This window comes from Schistocerca gregaria, chromosome 4 (genome assembly GCF_023897955.1).
Source record: "Schistocerca gregaria isolate iqSchGreg1 chromosome 4, iqSchGreg1.2, whole genome shotgun sequence".
Lineage (NCBI taxonomy): Eukaryota > Metazoa > Arthropoda > Insecta > Orthoptera > Acrididae > Schistocerca > Schistocerca gregaria.
This window is the reverse complement of record NC_064923.1, coordinates 368,344,742-368,369,080: the sequence shown is the minus strand read 5'-3', so window position 1 is coordinate 368,369,080 and position 24,339 is coordinate 368,344,742. Positions and strand designations below refer to the sequence as shown.

Genomic DNA, 24,339 nt, shown 5'->3' with positions numbered 1-24,339 from the left:
GAAATGTGGTGCTACAGAAGAATACTGAAGATAAGGTGGATAGAGCACGTAACTAATGAGGAGGTATTGAATAGGATTGGGGAGAAGAGAAGTTTGTGGCACAACTTGACTAGAAAAAGGGATCGGTTGGTAGGACATGTTTTGAGGCATCAAGGGATCACAAATTTAGCATTGGAGGGCAGCGTGGAGGGTAAAAGTCGTAGAGGGAGACCGAGAGATGAGTACACTAAGCAGATTCAGAAGGATGTAGGTTGCAGTAGGTACTGGGAGATGAAGCAGCTTGCACAGGATAGAGTAGCATGGAGAGCTGCATCAAACCAGTCTCAGGACTGAAGACAACAACAGCAACACTGTATCGGGCAAAAAACACTGTAGTTTTCTTCCGAATGTGCACTACAGACTCGATTAAAGAACATTTCTACCAAGCTTCTGGTTTACATGAGTCCTTTACTTGTAGCTGCTAGCAAGTATGATTCCATGATCGCCCACGTATGTTAGTCATGTTCGTGATAATGGCCTCAGCCAGTATCCGGCTGGAGGTGAAGAGGGTTTTGTTTCGGCCTGAAGAAGATGTGCTTAACATTTCCTAATCCTCCTAAATGAGTGTCGGTGGAGCTGCGTAGGCTGTTCTTCAGAGAAATTAATTTCCCCATGAAGGTCGGTGTTTTCAGGCATCCACTGCAGAAAAAGTTCACGCAGGATGCAATACCTTACAGAAGTGCTATTAGCGCAAACGAGAAATGACCAATGTAACAGCTTGGCGCCGTACAGCATCTCGTCTTGATTGCTCATACTGAACATCCTGTGTAAGCCGTAGTTAAAAATAAAATTAACATTATGCCTTTCTCATTTGTTAGACTATTCTAACCTCGTCGCTTTCCATTACATGTGAAAACATTTCTATACGAGGTGGAATCCAAAATTTTCGGGACTGGAGCTGAAATCTGGAAAGTAGGAGTAGCAGATTTTTGCACCGCTAGGTGGCGTGAGCTGCATATCTGATGAGGCAGTGTACGGAGTGGCATTCAGCTCGGAGGAAGTGTTGCGTATCCACAGTGATTTCCGTAATACTCTGTGTTTGGTGTGTGGCGATTTTACGATGGATCCGCGAACAGAAAAGCACGTGTGGTTCAAATGGCTCTGAGCACTATGGGACTTAATATCTATGATCATCAGTCCCCTAGAGCTTAGAACTACTCAAACCTAACTAACCTAAGGACATCACACAACACCCAGTCATCACGAGGCAGAGAAAATCCCTGACCCCGCCGGGAATCGAACCCGGGAACCAGGGCGCGGGAAGCGAGAACGCTACCGCACGACCATGAGCTGCGGACAAAGCACGTGTGTATCAAACTCTGTGCGAATCTCGGGAAAAGTGCTACGGAGACCCTTGGAAAGATTCAACAAGTGTTTGGGGGACAGAGCATGAGCCGTACGCGTGTGTTTGAGTGGTATGATCGGTTCAGGGTCGGATGTACAGACGTCGAAGATGATGCTGACTCTGGTAGACCCGTTAGGCGCACAACGCCAGACATTGTTGCTAAACTTCAACAATTGGTTCTTGCGGATCGACGTCGAACCCTTCAAGACCTTGTGGATGAAGTGGGTTTGGTTATGGGACATGTCAACGAATGTTGACTGATGAATTGGGCATGCATCGTGTTGCCGCAAAATTTGTGCCAAGGATTTTGACTGCCGGTCAGAATGCACAGCATGTTGAAGTCAGACTGCAACTGATGATCCAACCTTCTTGTCACGGGTTGTCACCGGCGACGAGAGCTGGATTTACAGTTATGACCCAGAGACAAAGCAACAATCATTCCAGTGGAAGAGTCTGGGCTCTCCAAGACCCAAAAAAAGCGAGACAGGTGAAGAGCAAAGTGAAGAGCATGATCATCGTTTTCTTTGACACCAAGGGAATTGTGCGCAAAGAATTCGTCCCACCCAACCAAACAGTGTATTTTGCGTACTATTGTGAGGTTTTGCGACGGCCCGAACTTTGGCGTCAAGGAAACTGGCTGCTGCATCGCGACAATGCGCCCTGTCACACGTCCTTGCTCACCAGGACCTATTTGGCAAAAAACAACATGGCGGTTGTACTCCATCCACCGTACTCGCCAGATTTGGCACCTTGCGTGCTATTCCCAAAACAAACTCAAGTTGAAAGGCCGTCGGTTCGACACTCAAGAGAGGATTCCAGAAGCATCGCTGGCGGTGATAAACTCCCTCAAAGAACAGGACTTCCAGAAAACGTTTGACCAGTGACAAAAGCGCTGGTACCGGTGTGTACGTGCGGATGGGAACTACTTGGAGGGTGACGGTGACCATTAGTCCCAAGGTAAGCTCTTCAACAGATGGATAGCACCTCGTAAGTCTTTCTTGCGTTCACAGCGCCAGATTTGCACGTGGTGGCCGAAATTGGAATTATTTTTTTACAGTGTAAATCGGTTTTGCGTTAACGCATTAGAATATCTACCAATTTTCGCTGCCTTGCCATAATTACAGCCCACAGTGGACCAATGTGAGTAGCTGCACTTTAATTACAACCACCTGGTACAAAGCATTCGACAGTGTGTTCCAGTGTGTGGGCGTCCAGTTCTGCATAGGCATATTCCTGTTTTTGTCGAAGAGTAGTCAGAGTTCGTGAATGCGGACTCATTCGGTCGACTGAGGTAATAGAGCAGAGCGTGCACTTGACTAGGGTTAGATGATACAACTAAATGTCACTTGTTTGCGAATTTGAGTGTTGTGTTTATGTGTGACTGCTTTCTTATTAACTTGGAACGCTGTTCTTGTTTTGTTGTTGAGATGATTACCGGCTCGTGAACAAAAGGGGGCGCCGAAATGAACAGTTAGAGGTGAACATGGTCCAGTCGAGTGGTCACATATCTGTATCTTTCTGAACGCGATTAGTTTGCTACAGGACTTTTACCTGATGACTTTGAAACTGTCCCTGTCTCGCGTGTCAGAGCGACGATGGTGACCCTTACGTAGCAGAGCGGGGGCCTAATCTGAGTCCGCCATCAAACGTTTGCAATTATATCCGTGGAGCAACCCATCGTGCAATTTGTGTTGCGCGCCACACGTAGCAAGGAGTGCGTGGACAGTGGCCGTAGCCGCGAATGTGACTTCGCGAGGTGTCACAGGAGCTTCAGCTGTGATTCAGAACGTACCTATAAAATCTAACAGCCTGGTGGAAGCGATGTCTCTCTCCAGAAAAAGCATTCCATTAAGATGGACCTGGGACTGAGTGCACAGCACCTCTCGTTATGTTGCCGCCGTTACTACGATGGTCTTCTCATCTTACATGCACTGAAGTGGAACGTGTTTCACCATGAAACACTAGTCCAATATTTACCGAACTATGTGAAAGTGTTCATCACATAAAGGCTATTAAATTATTAAACTGTTATTCCATTCGGATAATACCCATCATCAGTATCAATATGAAGTGTGACTGCTACAGACAAGAATACGCTCTCGTGTTCTTTGTGGCGTGGAAGCAAACAGCCTCAGATCGCCATATTGAACTTCTTACGATGCCTGTAACACAAACTGTGTCAGTTCATGAAGACTGCTTGGTCAAGGCTGGTATGTGCTGTACTCACCAAATACTCTTGGCGTCACACATAAATGTGGCAGGAAGAGAACCGCCCATCACCGAAATTACTGCGTGGTTATAATTAAAGTGCAGTTACTCACAGGACCCTATGTAGGTTGTATTTATCGCATGACAGCGAAACTTGTAAATATTCTAATGCGTTAATACGGTACCGATTTACGATGGAAAAATATCAGTTCCAATTTGGGCCATCAAGTGAAAATCTGGCGCTGTCAATGGAAAAAAGACTTATAGAAATGTTTCCATATGTAATGGGTAGCAACGGGACGTGAGCAAAAGTGGTCAAACGAGTGGGAAAGGCACATTGCTGATATTATTAACTGCGGATTACACAGTTTGTTTAATATGTGCACCGGGAACTTCCACGAGATGCTGTACAGCGCCAGATCTACTCCTGGCGGCCGAAATTGGAACTATTTTTTATAGCTTAAGTCGTTTCCGCATTAACGCATTAGAATATTCAGCAGGTTCGGCTGCCATGCTATAATTATAGCCCACACTGGACCTCTGTGATTAGCTGCACTTTAGTTGTAACCAGCCAGTAGCTGCTGCTGTTGAGGTGGCTTGCTTGCACCCAGCAACTATACAGCTTCGTCACAGGGCCAAATAGGTTTAGGCAAGCTACGGCACAACTGAGAATGGGTTGCCCTAGATATTGCTATAGTTTGCCTGAATCTGGCGACGATTTACAATGATTTATTAATATTACGTAATGCGAGTGTGAAAAAGGTACGTGGAAATGTTGTTCAAAGTTCACTTGCACTTATCTATCTCTCAACACTGAGCTAGCGTTAGATCCAGTGACCGATATCACTGAACCTGTAGAATACTGAGTTGGACTCTTCTCTGCGACGATTGTAGGTAAGTTCTAACATTGTATTGAAGCACGACACTTGTACTGTCCTAGTAACTGTTGATACATTCTCTGAATGGAGACATGCTCCTCTTAGCGGATGGATGTCGACTTGGGAACTATTTGCGTGATTGAAAATGAACACATCTCATACGCCGCGATAGCAGTGTAGGCACTTGTTGTTTCACGATGACCAGTTTCAACAGTCTTAAGCTGTCGTCATATGATCTTACGGAATGTGTTACAAAACTGCTATGTTACATTATAAGAAATCAAAGCACGAAAGACACTCTCCGCTTACACAAGCCTTGATAAAAACCCAGTTGATAAAAAATTATATAGGGCGTCTCTGGCAGACACAGCAATCTGAAAGTATACCTCTTCCATATCCTCCCAAACATGCTCTATGGGTGAGAGATTAGGAGATTCGGCAGACCTGTCAAGGGCCCATACGCGCCTCAAGCCGTTTTTAGTGTGAACTGCAGTGCAGGATCACGTGTTAACTTCTGGAATATGCCTGCATTAACCCGGATATGTCATTTCGTACCAAGATCACGAAACGTATGGCAATAGTGTTTACCGCTCTTATCAAATAGTGGCTAGCATTCAAGCAATGCCCATTCAAGAATTACCACATCAGCCCTTTCGTCATGTCCAATAGCTCTTCATACCATGCTTCCACAGATGGATAGATGTGAGTCTCGAGAAGCGATGATTGCTGTGACTTTCCACAAGCTCATCTACGGACACGTTGCTGTCGATGTGACCGCCACAAAAAGAAGCTTAACGTCGCTGAACACCACAGATTGCCACTCAACGTTTCAGTTGGTTCCGGCTCTATATCATGCGAGTCTGCGTTATGAACTCAGCTGTAAACGACGCACGGAAACTCTTCTTACCACACCGTTGTCCTGAGTGCCCCTCGGTACTTGTTCTGCAGCTATTGCACCACAGCAAATCACCTGTGCAGTCTGTTTGTACGGTAATCCACGTCCAACATGTTAATGATTCGCACTTTTTCAAAGTGCCCGAAAGATGCCAATAAACTGCATGTACACGTCCTCCGAGTACACTGTGTTGCGAGGACATGGAAGTACGGCAGTAGGTAGCGTTCCATAAACGTGTCCATGATTTAACAGTTTCCGTTCCTCAGTGTATTCATTAATTTTTACGACATTCTATGCTATTCCTATGAGTACCAGACTCATTTTAATTGGCGTTGTGGTGTTGCCGTGTCCATCAACTCAAGTCGATGTTCCTAAGAAGACCTCGATCCTGTTCCATGTCCTTCGACAAGCAGAGCTTATTTGGGCTCGTATTTCAGTACTGGCCGCAGGGAAAGTACAGGAAATAACTTTCTACATCTGTCACTACACTCGTCATCTCGTCCAAAATGTGCAGCAGCATAAGGAGTGTGAGATGTGGTCGGAGCACTGGTAACGAAAGACAAATATCCGTGTTCGTGTCCTGAACCGATGCACAGCAATACCAATCATGAGTATGGAAATAGGAGCAACTTTATTTTTGATCAAATCAGCACCCTTTTGCCAAGGTCTAAGGGTTTATAGAGCGGGTTACTTAGTGGTCTATTATGACTGAAATGAGACACTTAAAGTAGTAAAGGAGTTTTGCTATTTGGGGAGCAAAATAACTGATGATGGTCGAAGTAGAGGGGATATAAAATGTAGACTGACAATGGGAAGGAAAGCGTTTCTGAAGAAGAGAAATTTGTTAACATCGAGTATAGATTTAAGTGTCAGGAGGTCGTTTCTGAAAGTATTTGTATGGAGTGTAGCCATGTATGGAATTGAAACATGGACGATAAATAGTTTGGACAAGAAGAGAATAGAAGCTTTATAAATGTGGTGCTACAGAAGAATGCTGAAGATTAGATGGGTGGATCACATAACTAATGAGGTGTTGAATAGGATTGGGGAGAAGAGAAGTTTGTGGCACAACTTGACTAGAAGAAGGGATCGTTTGGTAGGACATGTTCTGAGGCATCAAGGGATCACCGATTTAGTATTGGAGGGCAACGTGGAGGGTAAAAATCGTACAGGGAGACCAAAAGATGAATACACCAAGCAGATTCAGAAGGATGTAGGTTGCAGTAGGTACTGGGAGATGAAGAAGCTTGCGCAGGATAGAGTAGCATGGAGAGCTGCATCAAACCAGTCTCAGGACTGAAGACCACAACAACAACAACAACAACAACATGACTGCTAACAATATCATGCAAAGTTACGCTTGTTATATTTAGTGACAATGGATAACAATATCGTGAGAAGAGGAAACCTTGTTTTCCAATGTCCTTTCGCGAGAGGTGCAATGAGTTGGTTGGGGATCCTCCCTCGTTTGCATTCCAATTTTATCGAACATGATTCTAAGAAGTTTTGCGATGGAAACGTTTCCCATCACGAAATCCTTGCATAGAATGTTCTCTTCTTTCTTCGCGTCAGATTAAAAAATTGGGCTTTCGATGACTGCCTCCATCGTCGTCAGCGGTAGGGGTGACTTGCTTCAGACGAAGATGGGCGCTGCCTTCGAAAGATCGAATTTTTACTTCAGTTTGATGCTACAAGAAGGTCGAGAGCGTTGTTATACACGTTCAGCAGTGCTGGTTCAGGCTTTGAAATCTATTATTGAACTTCCTGCTTAAGATCAGACAATGTTACGAAAATGGTATAAAACTGTAATTTGCAAGAAGGGCGATTAAGAGGACTCATTCAGTATTGAATTTGCTTGCAGACAGTAAACAGTAAAAATAGTAACGTGATTCCAAAGTGCAAAATGATGTAGTTGTGAAATGACAAATAGAAGAGGTCAACTCACCTTTGGTGGCAGTTGGCGACGACTGGGGCAGACGGTTGTACTCGATGCGGAAGTTCTTGATCAAGTTGTGGCTGAACTTGGACCGGTCATTGTGAGCGCAGCCTGCAAAACAACATAATGCAATAGATTTGGACCTTGTAAACACTCGGGCGTGTCAGTCAAGTAACAATGCACAGTATTTAGCAAAAAGAGCTGCTGAAATAGCTTTGTTGGAAGGATCTAAAACTTCGTGCCAATTTTACTCTAGTTGTCACTTGAATAACGATATAAATTTGTTATCAAAATAAATTAAATATTTTATAATCTATATCATCATCTTATGTGAAAAGTTAAAGGAAACAAGACAACAGTTAGAAACTGTGCGTAGATCTAGAATCAGCGAGTTCACCGTGCGCAGATAACTAGACTACAGACCCCAGTAGCTGAGTGGTCAGCGCGACATAATGTCACTTTTAATGGTCCGTGTTCGATTCCTGGCTGGGTCGGAGATTTTCTCCGCTCAGGGGCTGGGTATTGTGCTGTCCTAAGCATCATCATTTCATCCCCATCGACGTGCAACTCGCCGAAGTGGCGTCAAATCGAAGGACTTGCACCCGACGAAGGGTCTACACGACGGGAGGCCCTAGCCACACGACCAGACTACAGTCAGCCAGCATGTGAGAACGAGAGCACTTAGTGACTTGCAACAAACTTTACACGAATTCCACACCTCTTCGAAACTTTCTGGCTGACACCCTCCAGAAGATAACAAAAGGAAAAGAAGTTTATCACTTAATATACTTTAGCTTTTCAGGCAGTAAAACTGCCTCATCATGCATGACATTATAATTTATTTATTCTTTGCTACTAACTGTATTTGCAATACGTTTTACAGGTGGTGTTCATGTAAAGCAATGAATGTACCCACAAAGCTATATTGTTCCACGACTTTTGCTTCTTAAAACGTGACGTTATGAACACTGAGAATCCCAGACAATGTTTCATAATGAGAGCGCTTAGCGACATCCAAGAAATTTTAAACACAATTTCAAACCTTTTATAAAGCTTTTCTCCCTTATGTGATTAACGCCAAATATTTAATCCATTTGTAACTTATTTGTAAAGCAATCAGAAGTTTCCAGCTGTTTCAAACAGGGGAGCCCGATTCTTTAGGGAATAGTGGGTTTACTGGTTGTCTACTACGCATAGAATTGATGTTTTATTCCGTTGAGAAGTATGAGGCAGTACATGCTGCCAGGAATATCAGACTGGTGGCAGAGAATGTGAAACGTACGACAGAGTGACGTGGTTATCAGTTATGCTCAAAGCTGACGACTGCTTATGCTATTTCATTACAAAGATATCAACTTCTGAACTCAGTTCTAGGTGTTGTTGATATTGGTGACAATACTTCATGGATGACCGATCTGCACGGTGCTTATTACACGGGAGTTAGCCATTCCAGTTTAGGTTCCTAGGTCTCCGTAAACGACTTAGTGTGCAAGAAGAGAGGGTTTCTTTAACTACTTGAGATCACTATAAATGATCCCACACCCTTCCATCCTTCTGTGATAATCCACCATCCGCAATGAACTCTATGTGCAGCGGTACTTTTAAGTCAGTAACCACTTTCTTTACAGTTGTAATCAGAAATAAGGGACAGTCAAATAAGAATCAAACGCCCGTCCAACGGGACCATGGGATGCTGCCATTCAAAAGTAACCACCACACATGTTAAGATATTTGTCCAACTGGGTGACGAAACGATCAGTTCTCGTTCCGTTGAACGGGATCGGACACTGGCGGATTCACAACTGCACCCATTCTTGCAGCCCTCGTCCAAGTGCAACGGACATCCATGCAGGTCGTCAAAGATGTGAAAATCACACGGTGAAAAATCCAGGCTGAACGGAGGATGTTGCAGCATTTCCCAGCCTAATCACTGAAGCGCAGCCTTCGTCCGATTGGAAGTGCGGGGCCTGGTGTTATCGTGCAGCAGGATGATCCGCCAGACAGCATCCCTTGGAGTTTGGACTTAATGGCGCGTCGCAGTTTCTGCAAAGTGTCTTCATAGCGCTGCGCAATGACTGCGGTTCCACGCTCGGGGAACTCGGCTAACAGCAGGATCATCCTGTTGCACGGTAACTCCCGCCGCCGCACTGCCAATCGGACGCAGGCAAAGCGTCAGTGTGATGCTTGAAATTTTCCCGGCGTGAAGATTGTTCCATAAAAACACGGGAGAACTGCCGTAAGTCAGTAACATCTTGCCACGATATTTAGGCACAAAGTCTTTTGGCCATCTTCAGGTGAGTACAGCTGTAAAAGTACTGGCGAATACGCGCTGAGCTCTGCTATGTAAAGCCAAAGGGGGCTGCATTGCGCATGCGCTGCGCATGTACTGTTTAGCGTGCGCGTTCACAACTCCGTGCGCTGCGCCTGGCGCCCTCCCCGGTGAAAACTTGGCATTTCGATATCAGATCGATCTTCATTTTTATACCGATTACTACGTTGACTACGAAGTTTCTCTACAACGGGATTCCAAGTGGAATTTAAGTGGTAACCGCTATCTCGATTGATAAGAGCCTCGCTGTCTGATAATTTTATTTCTATGGATTCATTTATAATTGAACTCCAGAAATTTGATGTTTGAGCCACAATTTTTGCATCATTGTAATTCATAGAGTGGCCAGTAGAAATGCAATGTTCAGCGATTGCGGACTTGGTGGGTTGGAGAAGGCGAGTATGCCGCTGGTGTTCCACAATACGTTCCTGCACCGCTCTTATAGTCTGCCCTATATATATATATATATATATATATCACACGGAATCTTGTAGACACCTGATTTACGTAGGCCCAGGTCATCCTTAACTGATCCCACCAGTGATGATATTTTCGGAGGAGGGCGAAAGATGACTAACTTGATGCTTCCTCAATATTCTACCTCTGTGACGAGATGTTCCCAATAAAAGGTAGATAAGCCCTTGACCTGAAGACCTCTTCGTCTTCCTTGTTGCGTCGTTTGTAGGACTGCATAGCTCTGTTGACTTGCTTAGTTGAAAAGACATTCATCACGAACACCTTGAAAAAGTGTTGCATGTTCAGAAAAGGAGTGGGCATCATTAAAACAAAGGCTTTTTCGTTGCGGCGGGATGTTCTCACGAAATTCTAGTCAATAACCTTCTCCTCCGAAAGCGAAAATATTTTGTTGATACAGACCTACATAGGGAGAAATGATCACCATGATAAAATAAGGGCAATCAGAACTCGTACGGAATGATGCAGGTGTTCGTTCTTTCTGCGTGCTATACGAGAATGGAACAATACAGAATTGTGAAGGTGATTCGATGAACCCTCTACCAGGCACTTAAATGTAATTTGCAGAGGATCGATGTAGATGTAGTGAGAACTTACATTAGATCAGAGGGTCTCAAAACAAGACTGTGACTACGGGACAAAGCGCTATCCTGGCTTCTTCAAAAAGAAATGAGTAACTGAGGGAGTTTCGAGTAACATATTTATGCAATTCTTGGAAGATTGTAGCACTGTACAGGCACACGGATTCAAATGGCAGTTATACCTGTACTGGGAATTATGCTGCCACTATCCCTACCACTCCCGTAGGTCGGTTTTAATAGAACAAACCATTGTTTCCAACATATATCTAAAAAAATGTAGAGCTTAAACTTCCTTATTTAGGTTCAAAAAATGGCTCTGAGCACTATGCGACTTAACATCTATGGTCATCAGTCCACTAGAACTTAGAACTACTTAAACCTAACTAACCTAAGGACATCACACAACACCCAGTCATCACGAGGCAGAGAAAATCCATGACCCCGCCGGGAATCGAACCCGGGAACCCGGCCTTATTTAGGTATTGGCCTATTTTTGGTTTTGGTCCCCCCTCACCCGTGGAAAGTAGCTTAATTACAGAAGCATAAAGGCCTCTGTTCTGAAATAAGTAGAACTTCGTCATTAGCGGTTTCTGTTGTAATGTCAACTTCATGTACATTTTCGGATCAAGCATATTTGCCTGTTCCTAAAATAAGATATTTAAAACTTATCGCACGATCATCGTATTCAACGTCCTATGCCTGCAGTCATAGATTTTCCTAGGTATCTGACTTTGATCCATGCGCAGTAGATGGTCATGCTCTTCCTTTCTGTTCTACTGGATCTCTTCTGCTATTCCTAGGACATGGAATTCCTACGCCCCCATCTGGATCAAAAGTAAACGAAGGGTAGCGGTTTGAAGGGCAGAGAGGAAAAAGTGCCAAGGCAAGAGCCAAGGGAAAAAAGACCTGTGCGATAGTAGGTCGGGTAGTAAGAGCAGTAAAAAATTAAATATGGCGTTAGCGAAGCTATAATATGAGAATTTTGGTAAATAAAAAGGAAGTCATAGTAATAATAAGGAAATATAATGAAAGAATGTACATGATAAACTAATACAACAAGCTGGTTCATTCAAAGATCAATTTATTCGAGCAGCGCAGATTTAGAGAGCATGCAAAAAATATAGCAAGATAAATGGATGCATTACAATGTATCTAAGGGGTGGAAAATGGGATGGCAATCACCAGAAAAGAGAAAAGTAGGTACAAAATTTAGTTTCAATGCAGGTAAAGCATGGATTTTGAGAGTAAGAGGTTGGAAAAAGAAAGAAGCACTAAAAATCATATGTCTAATATATTTCTGTTTGGGTTAATCTGAAGGGAGAAATCAGATATGTTGACTTACGGGAATAATTTTGTTCACAATTAGCCTAGGGGAAGGTGTGAAAGAGTACCAGAACGAATAGTTACAACGCTTATTGAGAATGTCCCCTGAGAGACTGCCACTGCAGCTATTCAGAGACTCATCAGCAGGACGTCCGGACTTCCGAGTATAATTGTTTTCAAGCAAATCATGTTCAGTCTTTTTATCCTACGTATGTATTTTGATTCTGTGGAGTAATTTTTGGCTTACCTTTCTTCGGAGGTGGCGTTCTAGTTGCCCGTTTCCCTGTAAATAAAAATGCCGACATAAATAATTTGAAACACAAATGACATGTTTCTTAAATCTCATTTCTATAAATGATATCGGCGCAGAACATATGTGACATGAAGCTAAAGCTATGCTGACATTCGGTTAAGGTTAATTATCAGTACTCTAGTCCAAAATAAATACATACTTCTGCAGAAAAATATAGCATGAATAGGGGATAGTTCCCGAAGATGTTTACTTTTACGTCACATACAGTACAGTTGTTTCTCTTTTCTAGATTTACGTTTACTATACAAATATGTTTCTTCTGCAAGAACGGCAACATTTTAATGTATGTCATGTGATATATCTATAAAAATGGCTTGAAGTTTGTCTTTCACGGTAAGGTAATTGTACATTCGTATTTTCATTTACTAATTAACTTGTGTAACATACTAGTCGCAAAAGTAAGGGGACCGAACGAAATTATGCGAAGATACACTTTCAGTTCATTCTTATATCCTGTCACGTATGATATACCTATGATACAGTAAATGATATTGATGTAGGTACTCCATAAATCTCGTCTATATCGTGCAAAACGAGAGAGACTTTTTGCTGACAATGATCAACACTAAATCGTACGTGCGCGACATGCGGTCAACGAAATTAATCGAGAGCGATAACTTGCAACCTCTCAGTTTCATGAAATCTTAAGCAGCGTTCGTCAAAGCGATCACATATCTGGTATACTCAATTTCGTGCGTGTATATTAAGTAGCACTCCAGGCAGTTGTTCCAGTAGGCGCCTCGTCTTTAAACATGTCGTTCCACTTACTGATCTGTAAGGATGTATGTGAACCTCCAATGAGCCAGATCGTGGGACAATAAACATCCAACGGCAATTCTACAATTTCGGCCCCCACGAGCCGATGCCAGCGTCGTGCAGGAGTTCTTCTGTGCGTCAGTGCAGAGAGAGACACAGTCTCTCCCCCACTACGATATGCAATTGCTCACCAGTATTACGGAGCAGGGAACAAGGCGCAGTGGTATTCAAGACGAGTAGAATTCAAATCACTGTGTGACCATCCACCTTCAAATTAACTGCAGCTTCTTCCCATTCTGAGCGGGCCAATGTTCAATCTAGATTGTGCGTAGAGACAGAAAAGCCTATAGTTTAAAGTCTCTTCATTTTAAGGTGCTATAAGTCTCAAAATAACAACAGTAATGAGGGGTGTTTCGATACCTATAGCGCTTAAGAATGATCTATTAGGCCAAAACAGCTGAAACGTGTACGAGGGTGGGTTGACAAGTCTGGTGAAGTCCCATGAAAGAATGGAACATTTTTCTTGAGCCTTTATTGTTGGTCACCTTGATTATTCCAAGGATCGTATACAGAATTTCATTAATGTACAGCATACAGTTCGGTGCCGATAGCCGCTTGAATTGGTCTGTATGCTGACTGCGACTGATAATGGAGAAAAAGTCTCGTAGTGTTAATAAACGTTTTAGTTTCAAGGGTTGGACTGCTGCACAGATCAAAGCAGAATAGAATGAAGTTGACGCGGACTCTGCACCATCATTGAAGACCATTTACTTTCGGATGAATGAATTTAAATGTGTTCGACGAGCACCGAAGTGCCGTCGAATTAAGGTCATCACAAGGGAAATCATTGACAAAATCCATAATGTTGTAATGCAAGACCGTTGAATAAAACTTCATGAGATTGCTGAGATTGTAGGCATCTTAAGTGAATGAATGCATGATATCCTGCACGGAAAATCGCCTATGAAGAAGCTGTGTGCGGGTTGGGTGCCGCAGTTGCTCACAGTCTACGCACCCGGCACATTTCAACAAAATGTCTGGTGATGTTTAACTGCAACCTGCAGAAAGTTTTGTGCTGATTTGCTACTGCTGATGAAACATGGATCCACCATTACACACCAGAGTCGTAATGGCAGTCAAAACAATGGACAAAAACGGGTAAAATTGTACTGAGGAAGGCAGAGACCATTTTGTGATGCCCACTGTTTTTTTCGGAATCCTCAACGAATAAACCTCAGATTGCTGGAAAAAAGGTAGAATCATAAGTAGACTCGATTATGCTTTGTTGTTGGATCTTTTGAAATCTGCGTTGGCTGGAAAAAAAAGGGAAAGTTTGCACCTGGACAACTCACCGACCCACACATCGGCTATAACAAAGGCGAAAGTACTCTACTTGGGCTTTGACTTGATTCCTCATCCACCTATACATCACATTGAGTCGCAAGTGACTTCTTCCCGTTCCCTAACTTGAAGCTTTGGCTTGATGGGAAGAAATTTTCATGAAATGAGGAAGTGATAGTTGCAGTCAACTAGTATTTTGCCGAGTTTCACAGAACCTATTTTTACGATGGGATGAAAAAGCTGCCGGCCAGGGATGGCCTAGCGGTTCTAGGCGCTACAGTCTGGAACCGCGCGACCGGTACGGTCGCAGGTTCGAATCCTACGTCGGGCATGGATGTGTTACGTTTAAGAAGTTCTAAGTTATAGGGGACTGATGACCTTAGAAGTTAAGTCCCATAGTGCTCAGAGCCATTTTGATGAGAAAGCTGGAGGTCCGCTGAACCAAGTTTATATTCCTCAAAGGAGACTATATCGAGAAGTTAGATGAGTTCTTTAAGAAACAAACATTTCTTCTTGCTTTCTTACCAGACTTATCAAACCACAACCATAAAATCTAGCAAATAAAAATACTTGAAAGTCAAACACTAAGGTGGAACCATATACAACCATATACAAAACGCTAGACAATATTCGGCTGTAGTAATTTTGTATGTTTGTTGTTGTTGTGGTCTTCAGTCCTGAGTCTGGTTTGATGCAGCTCTCCATGCTACTCTATCCTGTGCAAGATTCTTCATCTCCCAGCACCTACTGCAACCTACATCCTTCTGAATCTGCTTGGTGTATTCATCTCTTGGTCTCCCTCTACGATTTTTACCCTTCACGCTTCCATCCAACACTAAATTGGTGATCCCTTGATGCCTCAGAACATGTCCTGCCAACCGATCCCTTCTTCTAGTCAAGTTGTGCCACAAACGTCTCTTCTCCCCAATGCTATTCAACACCTCCTCATTAGTTATGTGATCTACCCATCTAATCTTCAGCATTCTTCTGTAGCGCCACATTTCGAAAGCTTCGATTCTCTTTTTGTCTAAACTATTTATCGTCCATGTTTCACTTGCATACGTAGCTACACTCCATACAAATACTTACAGAAACGATTTTCTGACACTTAAATCTATACTCGATGTTAACAAGTTTCTCTTCTTCATAAACGCTTTCCTTCACATTACCAGTCTACATTTTATATCCTCTCTACTACGACCATCATCAGTTATTTTGCTCCCCAAATAGCAAAACTCCTTTACTACTTTAAGTGTGTCATTTCCTAATCTAATACCCTCAGCTTCACCCGACTTAATTTGACTACATTCCATTATACTCGTTTTGCTTTTGTTGATGTTCATCTTATATCCTCCTTTCAAGACACTATCCATTCCTTCCAACTGCTCTTCCAAGTCCTTTGCTGTCTCTGACAGAATTACAATGTCATCGGCGAACCTCAAAGTTTTTATTTCTTCTCCATGGATTTTAATACCTACTCCGAATTTTTCTTTTTTTTCCTTCACTGCTTGCTCAATATGCAGATTGAATAACATCGGGGAGAGGCTACAACCCTGTCTCACTCCTTTCCCAACCACTGCTTCATTTTCATGACCTTTGACTCTTAAAATTGCCTTTTGATTTCTATACAAATTGTAAATAGCCTTTCGCTCCCTATATTTTACCCCTGCCACCTTCAGAATTTGAAAGAGAGTATTCCAGTCAACATTGTCAAAAGCTTTCTCTAAGTCTACAAATGCTAGAAACGTAGGTTTGCCTTTCCTTAATCTTTCTTCTAAGATAAGTCGTAGGGTCAGTATTGCCTCACGTGTTCCAGTATTTCTAGGGAATCCAAACTGATCTTCCCCTAGGTCGGCTTCTACTAGTTTTTCCATTCGTCTGTAAGGAATTCGCGTTAGTATTTTGCAGCTGTGACTTACTAAACTGATAGTTCGGTAATTTTCACATCTGTCAACACCTGCTTTCTTTGGGATTGGAATTATTATATTCTTCTTGAAGTCTGAGGGTATTTCGCCTGTCTCATACATCTTGCTCACCAGCTGGTAGAGTTTTGTCATGACTGGCTCTCCCAAGGCCGTCAGTAGTTCTAATGGAATGTTGTCTACTCCGGGGGCCTTGTTTCGACTCAGGTCTTTCCGTGCTCTGTCAAACTCTTCACGCAGTATCGTATCTCCCATTTCGTCTTCATCTACATCCTCTTCTATTTCCATAATATTGTCCTCAAGTACATCGCCCTTGTATAAACCTTCTATATACTCCTTCCACCTTTCTGCCTTCCCTTCTTTGCTTAGAACTGGGCTGCCATCTGAGCTCTTGATATTCATACAAGTGGTTCTCTTTTCTCCAAAGGTCTGTTTCATTTTCCTGTAGGCAGTATCTATCTTACCCATAGTGAGATAAGCCTCTACATCCTTACATTTGTCCTCTAGCCATCCCTGCTTAGTCATTTTGCACTTCCTGTCGATCTCATTTTTGAGCCGTTTGTATTCCTTTTTGATTCCTTCATTTACTGCATTTTTATATTTTCTCCTTTTTTCAATTAAATTTAATATTTCTTCTGTTACCCAAGGATTTCTACTAGCCCTCATCTTTTTACCTACTTGATCCTCTGCTGCCTTCACTACTTCATCCCTCAAAGCCACACATTCTTCTTCTACTGTATTTCTTTCCCCCATTCCTGTCATTTGTTCCCTTACGCTCTGCCTGAAACTCTGTACAACCTATGGTTTAGTTAGTTTAGCCAGGTCCCATCTCATTAAATTCCCACCTTTTGCAGTTTCTTCAGTTTTAATCTACATTCTTTTATGAAGAAAACGAAATTTCACTTGCTTTGAGTGAGCAGTATAGGAAGGAGAAGATTTGATTAATTTTCAGGCGTCGCGGGGTGGGAACTTTCTTAGGCGGGGCTGCCACCTCTGGCTGTAACGACGATTCTAGACCATCTGAGCATTTAGTTGAGCCGAGCTTGGATTTCAGCTCGAGAAGTTCGAGTTGCTGCAGTCCGACTCTCGCATCATCGAGGTGTGGCGCGTCCAGAGCTACCAGGTGAGTCGACTGTGCAGCCACTGTAATGGTTCCGTTTGTAGGCTGCAACACCACCAGAGCAGGAGCGCCTCTCCATACTCAAAAGGTGTCTTGCGGCATACACTGAGGAGGTGACGTCATTTCATGCTACTTCAGCTCTAGGCCAGAGATCTTCAGTTATTGAAGCTAGCGAATGGTCTATGTGACCCATGAAGTTTCGGGCACATACTCGCCAGTGCTACAGGCTTCAGTTATTGAAGCTAGCGAATTGTCTATGTGACCCATGAAGTATCGGGAACATACTCGCCAGTGCTACAGGCGAACACCTTCTGTGTCGAGATTAATCAGAACAGCACGGGTAACATGCGGCCTTGCGTTATCTCGTTGGAAAATAAAGTCAGTGGGATCTCGAAGTAGGGCACATCCATAATAACGCCTGCTGTCCGAATTACCAGTTATGTGAACGAAAGGAGATAGTATTTTGTACCCATTTGCACCCCATACATCACGCCACGTATTAGGCTCATATGGCTATTCTACCTTGGGACGTCCGTTCTTCTCGGACCCTCTACACACGCACACGTTTATGGAGACGATGTACTCAGAACGGGGACTCTTCTGAAAAGATGCCAATCATGTGCGTAGCATTGCAGTTGGGCGTCTCTCTGCTGTCCCGTTAGGCTAAACGCAATGATGATGGTCGTGCTGCCGGCCGGAATGGCAGAGCGGTTCTAGGCGGTACAGTCTGGAACCGCGCGACGGCTACGGTCGCAGGTTCGAATCCTGCCTCGGGCATGGATGTGTGTGATGTGCTTAGGTTGGTTAGGCTTAAGTAGTTGTAAGTTCTAGGGGACTGATGACCTCAGAAGTTAAGTCCCATAGTGCTCATAGCCATTTGAACCATTTTTGATGGTCGTGCTAAGGCCCTTGGTGCTCCATACGTAGTCACACTGTCGTTGTGCATATTTTCCTTGCTGCAGAGAGGCCTACTTCTTGAGATGCGTGATCTGGCTGCGCCGTCATCAGGGCCCAAAGAAGAATACAGGGGTGGTGTGGAAGTATGGAAACACCCCGAGAAATACATACATGCAATGCTATTTAGGCAAGCCGGTTGAGCTGTTTTATTGGAGCATGAACTGCACCTGTTCAGTCTCCAGAATACGTTAAAGTCTCAGTCGTGGTCAGAAAAGCGATCTGTGTAGTTTTGAGTGCTTTGCTGGTGCTCGCATGATGGTTGCTTGCGTAAGCAAGGGAGTCGAAATGTTCGGTGTTTCCAGATGACCGTATCGAAAATTTATATCGCGTAAAGGGAAACCGAAAAAACATTATCCGCTATGTCACAACGCGGACGAGAGTGTGTGGTGAGCGGTTGTGACAGATGGCACTGGAGAGAATTGTGACGAGAAATAAGAGAACGACATCTGCAAATGTCACTGCAGTAGTTCAAGTCTCACTTGCAAGCCCTTTCAGCACCAAAACAACACGAAGGGAACTCCATAACCAGGGAATTGCACGGAGAGCTGGAATTCCAAAGCTATTGAACACTGATGAAAATGTCTGTACCAGGAAAACGTGGTCTGTGGAGCAATAGAAGTAAGTCATGGTTGTTTGAGTCTTGTTTCACACTGTTTCCAACTTCTGACAGAGTTGAGGTCCCGAGAGTCAAACGTGATGCGGGTTCAATGATGTGGTAACTACTTTCACGTGGGTCCAGATGGTTCAAATGGCTCTGAACACTATGGGACTCAACATCTGAAGTCATCGGCCCCCTAGAACTTAGAACTACTTAAACCTAACAAACCTAAGGACATCACACATATCCATGCACGAGGCAGGATTCAAAACTGCGACCTTAGCGATTGCGCGGTTCCAGACCGCTCCGCCACACCGGCCGGCTTTCACGTAGTCTTTCGGGGAAATTCTGCCACTGTGTATATAGAGGGCCTGATGATGACGAAGTGTATCGTCGAAACCGGTTGCCAATAAATTTATAATGAAATCACAGCTCAAGGTAGTGTTGAAAACTGTAATATACCGTGCTTTTGTTCACTGGCAGGTCTCGGTAGACATTTTGCAACGTCCATAAATATCTTGCGATACTCTGGTTTTCTGCCAAAAGAAACTCAATGATGGCCGGCCGAGCGGCTCTAGGCGCAGGTTCGAATCCTGCCTCGGGCATGGATGTATGTGATGTCCTTAGGTTAGTTAGGATTAAGTAGTTGTAAGTTCTAGGGGACTGATGACCACAGCATTTGAGTCTCATAGTGCTCAGAGCCATTTGAACCATTTGTTATACAAGAACTGACATGTGATTACATTTTCACGCAATCTGGTAACTGTGCCGACCAGGGGAGACGGGAAAAGATCGTCCTTGTGGCCGAGCGGTTCTAGGCGTCCTTGTGAACACTAAACCAGTCCTGGACGATACGTGCTGTGTGGACAGCAGTCACGTCATTCTGGAAAACAGCACCCCACCGGGGAACAAACATTGTACCATGCAATAGACATGATCAACTGAAATGGTCACACTATCTTTGCCTGTAATGCTATCTTGCCGAGTAAATACTGGGTCTATAGAATACAGCGATATGGTAACCTTTGAAAGCGAAATCGATTCGACCATGGCATAATAGCCCGGAACATTTTATTAATTGTGAAACACAGTGGCCGGTCGCTGTGGCTCTATTCCTGTTTAATGAGTATGGATATGCCGAAAATCACAGGTCATTTGGCGAGGACTCAGTCATAGCAGTCTATCATCATCGCAACAAAGTGGCACAAACGTGTCCGATCTCCCCCGTTGCGGCCGGCCGCAGATAGCTGTGACTCCTGTAGTGTTGGAAAGTGGGGATACCCTCTTTCGAGGTGATCGACGGATCGCAATCAAACACCTCGCTGCTCAGCTGGGCGTTTCTGTAGGTAGTGCTGGCGAACTTGCCCACCAGTTGGAATACTCAAAGGTGAGTGCCCGCTGCTTTCCTCGTCGCCTAACTGAAGACCATAAAGAGCAACGAAGGAACATCTCTGCGGAAAATCATGCGCGTTACGAGGCTGATCGTGATATTTTTTTGTCAGATATCATCAAGGCGATGACACATGGGTTCATCACTTCGAATCCATGGAGTGGCGACACATCACCTCTCCACTAAAGAAAATGTTCAAAGCGACATCCCCGTCATGGCGACGGTCTTTCGAGACTCTGAAAGTGTTATTCTGTTTGATGTCCTCCCTGATGGCACAGATGTATCTTCACGAAATTGAAGAAATTCGCTGTCACCAAAATGCAAACGGACCTCTCCTTTTCCACGATAGTGGAAAGCATCTGCACACATAAGAGGAGCCCAAAATTTCATTAGATTGTTCCTCATCCACTGTCCACCCCAATAGCTGAACGGTCAGCGGTTTGGAATGCCGTTCACGAGGGCCCGGGTTCGATTCCCAGCTGGGGTGGGAGATTTTCTCCCCTCAAAGATTGGGTGTTGTTCTGTCCTAACCATCATTTCATCTCCAATGTTAGCGGGTGGTCGCCCAATGTGGCCTCGCACTCAATAAGACCTGCACTTGGCGGCCGAACTTCCCGACTGGAAACTCCCAGCCACTGACGCCATACGATCATTTCCAATTTTTTGCCCTCATCCACTCTATAGCTTTCCTCATCCACACTATAGCCCGGATCTCGCGCATTGCAACTTCCCTCTGTTTACCCAGTGAAGGATGCAATCGCGGGAAGCAGGACATGGGTGATGGGGAGGTTATGGGTGCAGTAAGACTTTAGCTCCGACGTCGGCCAGTAGAGTGGTACGATGCGGTCATAGAGGCTCTCCCAGTAAGGTGGTGGAAGGCAGTCGCATGGAACAGAGATTATGTTGAAAAATATGTTTTTGTAGCCAAAGAGATGGGGAATAATATGGTGTATTGGAATCCTCAATAAAACTAATCTGCATTCTGAAAATAAATGTATTGCACTAGTTATTAGGCGTCCCTCGTACTTATATGCCCCATACCACCTGACTTTGGTATAACCCGGTCCGATAGACACTGCACATTGAAATATGGTGGAAACAAAAAACTAAAATATTAATACTACTGAGATACGACTACTTATTACCTTTAAAAGTAAAAACTGGTGCTGAAAATTACGCTCTTCGCCAGTTTCGACACTCAAAATCAAATAAAATTTAGTGTGGCACAACTTTAACAGTTACACTACTGAAGTTGTAACAATTGGAGAGGGGGGGGGGGGGGCTGGAGGGTGTGATGAATGCGTTTTATTCCCATCACTACATGTGGCATTGTCTGGTGACGAACTCGAGAAACACCAAGAGGCCCACTGTATTAGAGATGTCGGTCTTCGCTGAAAAGCGATTTTCGCTAATATCGGGTCGTTGTCCACGACACTTTAATTTGACTTAAAACCGCTCAAAATAATCAGTTTATGAAATAACCGATTTTCGGTTTTTATTCCTGTTACTTCCTGGAATAGACGTAGAATCAAAATATTAAATTAAATGGACTAATAAAAGGAAACTTAGTCCTTCTGTCCTTCGCGGCGTTTCTCGAAACATGTCATGTGGTTGAATACTACAAGAAATAACCAGCATTCTCCCATTGATTCTAACTGTTTGAAATTCTGCTCAAAAATCATGTTGTAATCAAGGTCATAGCACTATTTGTCAATACGTACAGCCAGGGTAAAACTGAGGTTGAACTGTTTTTCCGTGTTAATTTGTCAGTTTCAGGGGCTACAAGCAGATAAAGGCATATTATGAAGACACAGGCACCAGATCAGCTGCTTTATTTTTATTGTGTACTGTGAATTAATTAAGTTTTTAATTTATTGATGTTACCATAATTTACTTCTTTTGTTATTTCATAGAATGTCAGCCAAATGGTTAATCTTTTTAAAGCACATGATGCATTGTACTTCGTTGCTATGTTAGTTCATATGAATTTTTTCACGCTAGGGATGGTCCGATTGTGCAATACAACGGATGTCTGGCGACGATAGCGAGAAACTACTGTATAACGAAGGTGGGGTCAAATCTAGCACACTGCACGTACACGCGTGCCTTTAGCCACGACACATGCCAACAGGGACATTATTATCTCAACAATGCTGTGGCAGTTCTTTTGCCATGCGTTTATTGCTAGTTTCTGTCAGCATTGTTATTAAAATAGCACTGACCGCTTTTCCCCATTTTGCACAGTTGCGTCATATTTCAAACCTTTGAAAATTTTACGAATAAAAATTACTCATTGTTTTTTTTTTAAAAAAAAAGATTAGTTAACCCTTTCAGATTTGAATTTTTTTCTGGACAAAGGAAAATTTTTCTTTGATCTGTAATGCTTTTAGGCGATTTTTTAAAAGATTTTAGATGCAAGATTTATACAAAAATAGGAACAAGAATTCAAAATTAAACTTATTACACTTGGCTTCTTTTTATGGACTATAATAACTAGTTTTGAAAAATTCACTGTTGTAATAAATAAACTGATCATTCACTAATTACCATGAAAATAACAAGATTAATATTTAATAGTTCAGTGGAACAGACAGGGTGACAATTATTGAACTATATGAAGACAAGGAAAATTAGTTACAACGTACGGCATGCATACCAATTATTCAACATATTAACGTCGCTACAGATATTCGGATTTAGGTTATGACTTGTTCCATAAGCCTACCATTACTGGCGATGATGTGGCGCACACGAATAGCAAAATTTTGCACGACCCGCTGAAGTATCGGAACATCGATGCTGTCGATGACCTCCTGAATGGCTCTTTTTCAGTTCTGTGGTGGTTTTTGCGTTGTTGCCGTACACCTTGTCTTCAATGCAGCACCTCAAAACGAGCCGCATATGTTCAGATCCGGAGAGTGTGGCCGCTTGTCTAGGTCCATGCCTTTGGCCTCCCGGTACCAGAGAGCAGAATGCGACCCCCTGCTTCGGTGGGGCCGAGCTCCATCTTCCCTGGACCACTGTCACTGTGGATAATAGGGATGAAATCGTCTTCCAAAATCATCACGTACCGTTCCGTAGTCACGGTGCCATCAAGAAATATCGCACCGGTTATTCCATGCCGAGAGTGAAGAGACTTCTCGATCACGAAATGCGGATTCTCAGTCCCCCGATTGTACCAATTTTTCTTATTGACGAACCATCAAAATGAAAGTCGTCCTCGTCGCTAAACAAGACCATACTAATTTCCATCATACCCCGTGAACAACCGTGCAATTCGAACGACCTTTGCCGAGCGGACTTAGGCGCTGCAGTCGTAGACTGTGCGGCTGATCCTGGCGGAGGTTCAAGTCCTCCCTCGGACAGGGGTGTGTGTGTGTGTGTTTGTCCTTAGGATAATTTAGGTTGGTTAGTGGGTAAGCTTAGGGACTGATGACCTTAGCATAAGATTTCACACACATTTGAACATGTTTTTGAACGACCTAAGACAAACCGTTCACAAGTTATGACGATTTTATATCATATGGTCCAATAACTGCCACCCTGGAACTAACCGACCACTTCCGCTTATCCGGGCGGTGAACAAGCTCCTGCACAACGTTACATTGACTTGTTGACATTTTTATACTGATGCCCAACTGCTGGCAGTACTTGCGCATGATGAAAAGACAGTACACTCAAAAATGCATACATGCGGTTTCCACTGGGGAAAAATATCTCTGTGTCAGCTAAAAAACAGTAAACGTTAACGTACATACACAACGGGCCATTAAAATTGCTACACCAGTTAGACGACGTGCTATAGACGCGAAATTTAACCGACAGGAAGACGATGCTGTGATATGCAAATGATTAGGTTTTCAGAGAATTCACACACGGTTGGCGCCGGTGGCGACAACTACAACGTTCTGACATGAGGAGAGTTTCCAACCGA

General features: G+C 43.5%; 1 protein-coding gene across 2 annotated transcripts in view; it reads right to left on the bottom strand.

The window, feature by feature from the left end:
- The window catches only part of LOC126365865 (SPARC-related modular calcium-binding protein 1), a 710,118-nt gene that overhangs the window by 168,395 nt on the left and 517,384 nt on the right, over window positions 1-24,339 (bottom strand). For both annotated transcript variants that reach the window (XM_050008539.1, XM_050008540.1), the window contains 2 exons: window positions 12,256-12,291; window positions 7,311-7,412 (listed from right to left, as the gene is read on the bottom strand). In XM_050008539.1, the coding sequence (XP_049864496.1) occupies window positions 7,311-7,412; window positions 12,256-12,291 (138 nt within the window). The remainder of the gene's footprint in view (window positions 1-7,310; window positions 7,413-12,255; window positions 12,292-24,339) is intronic.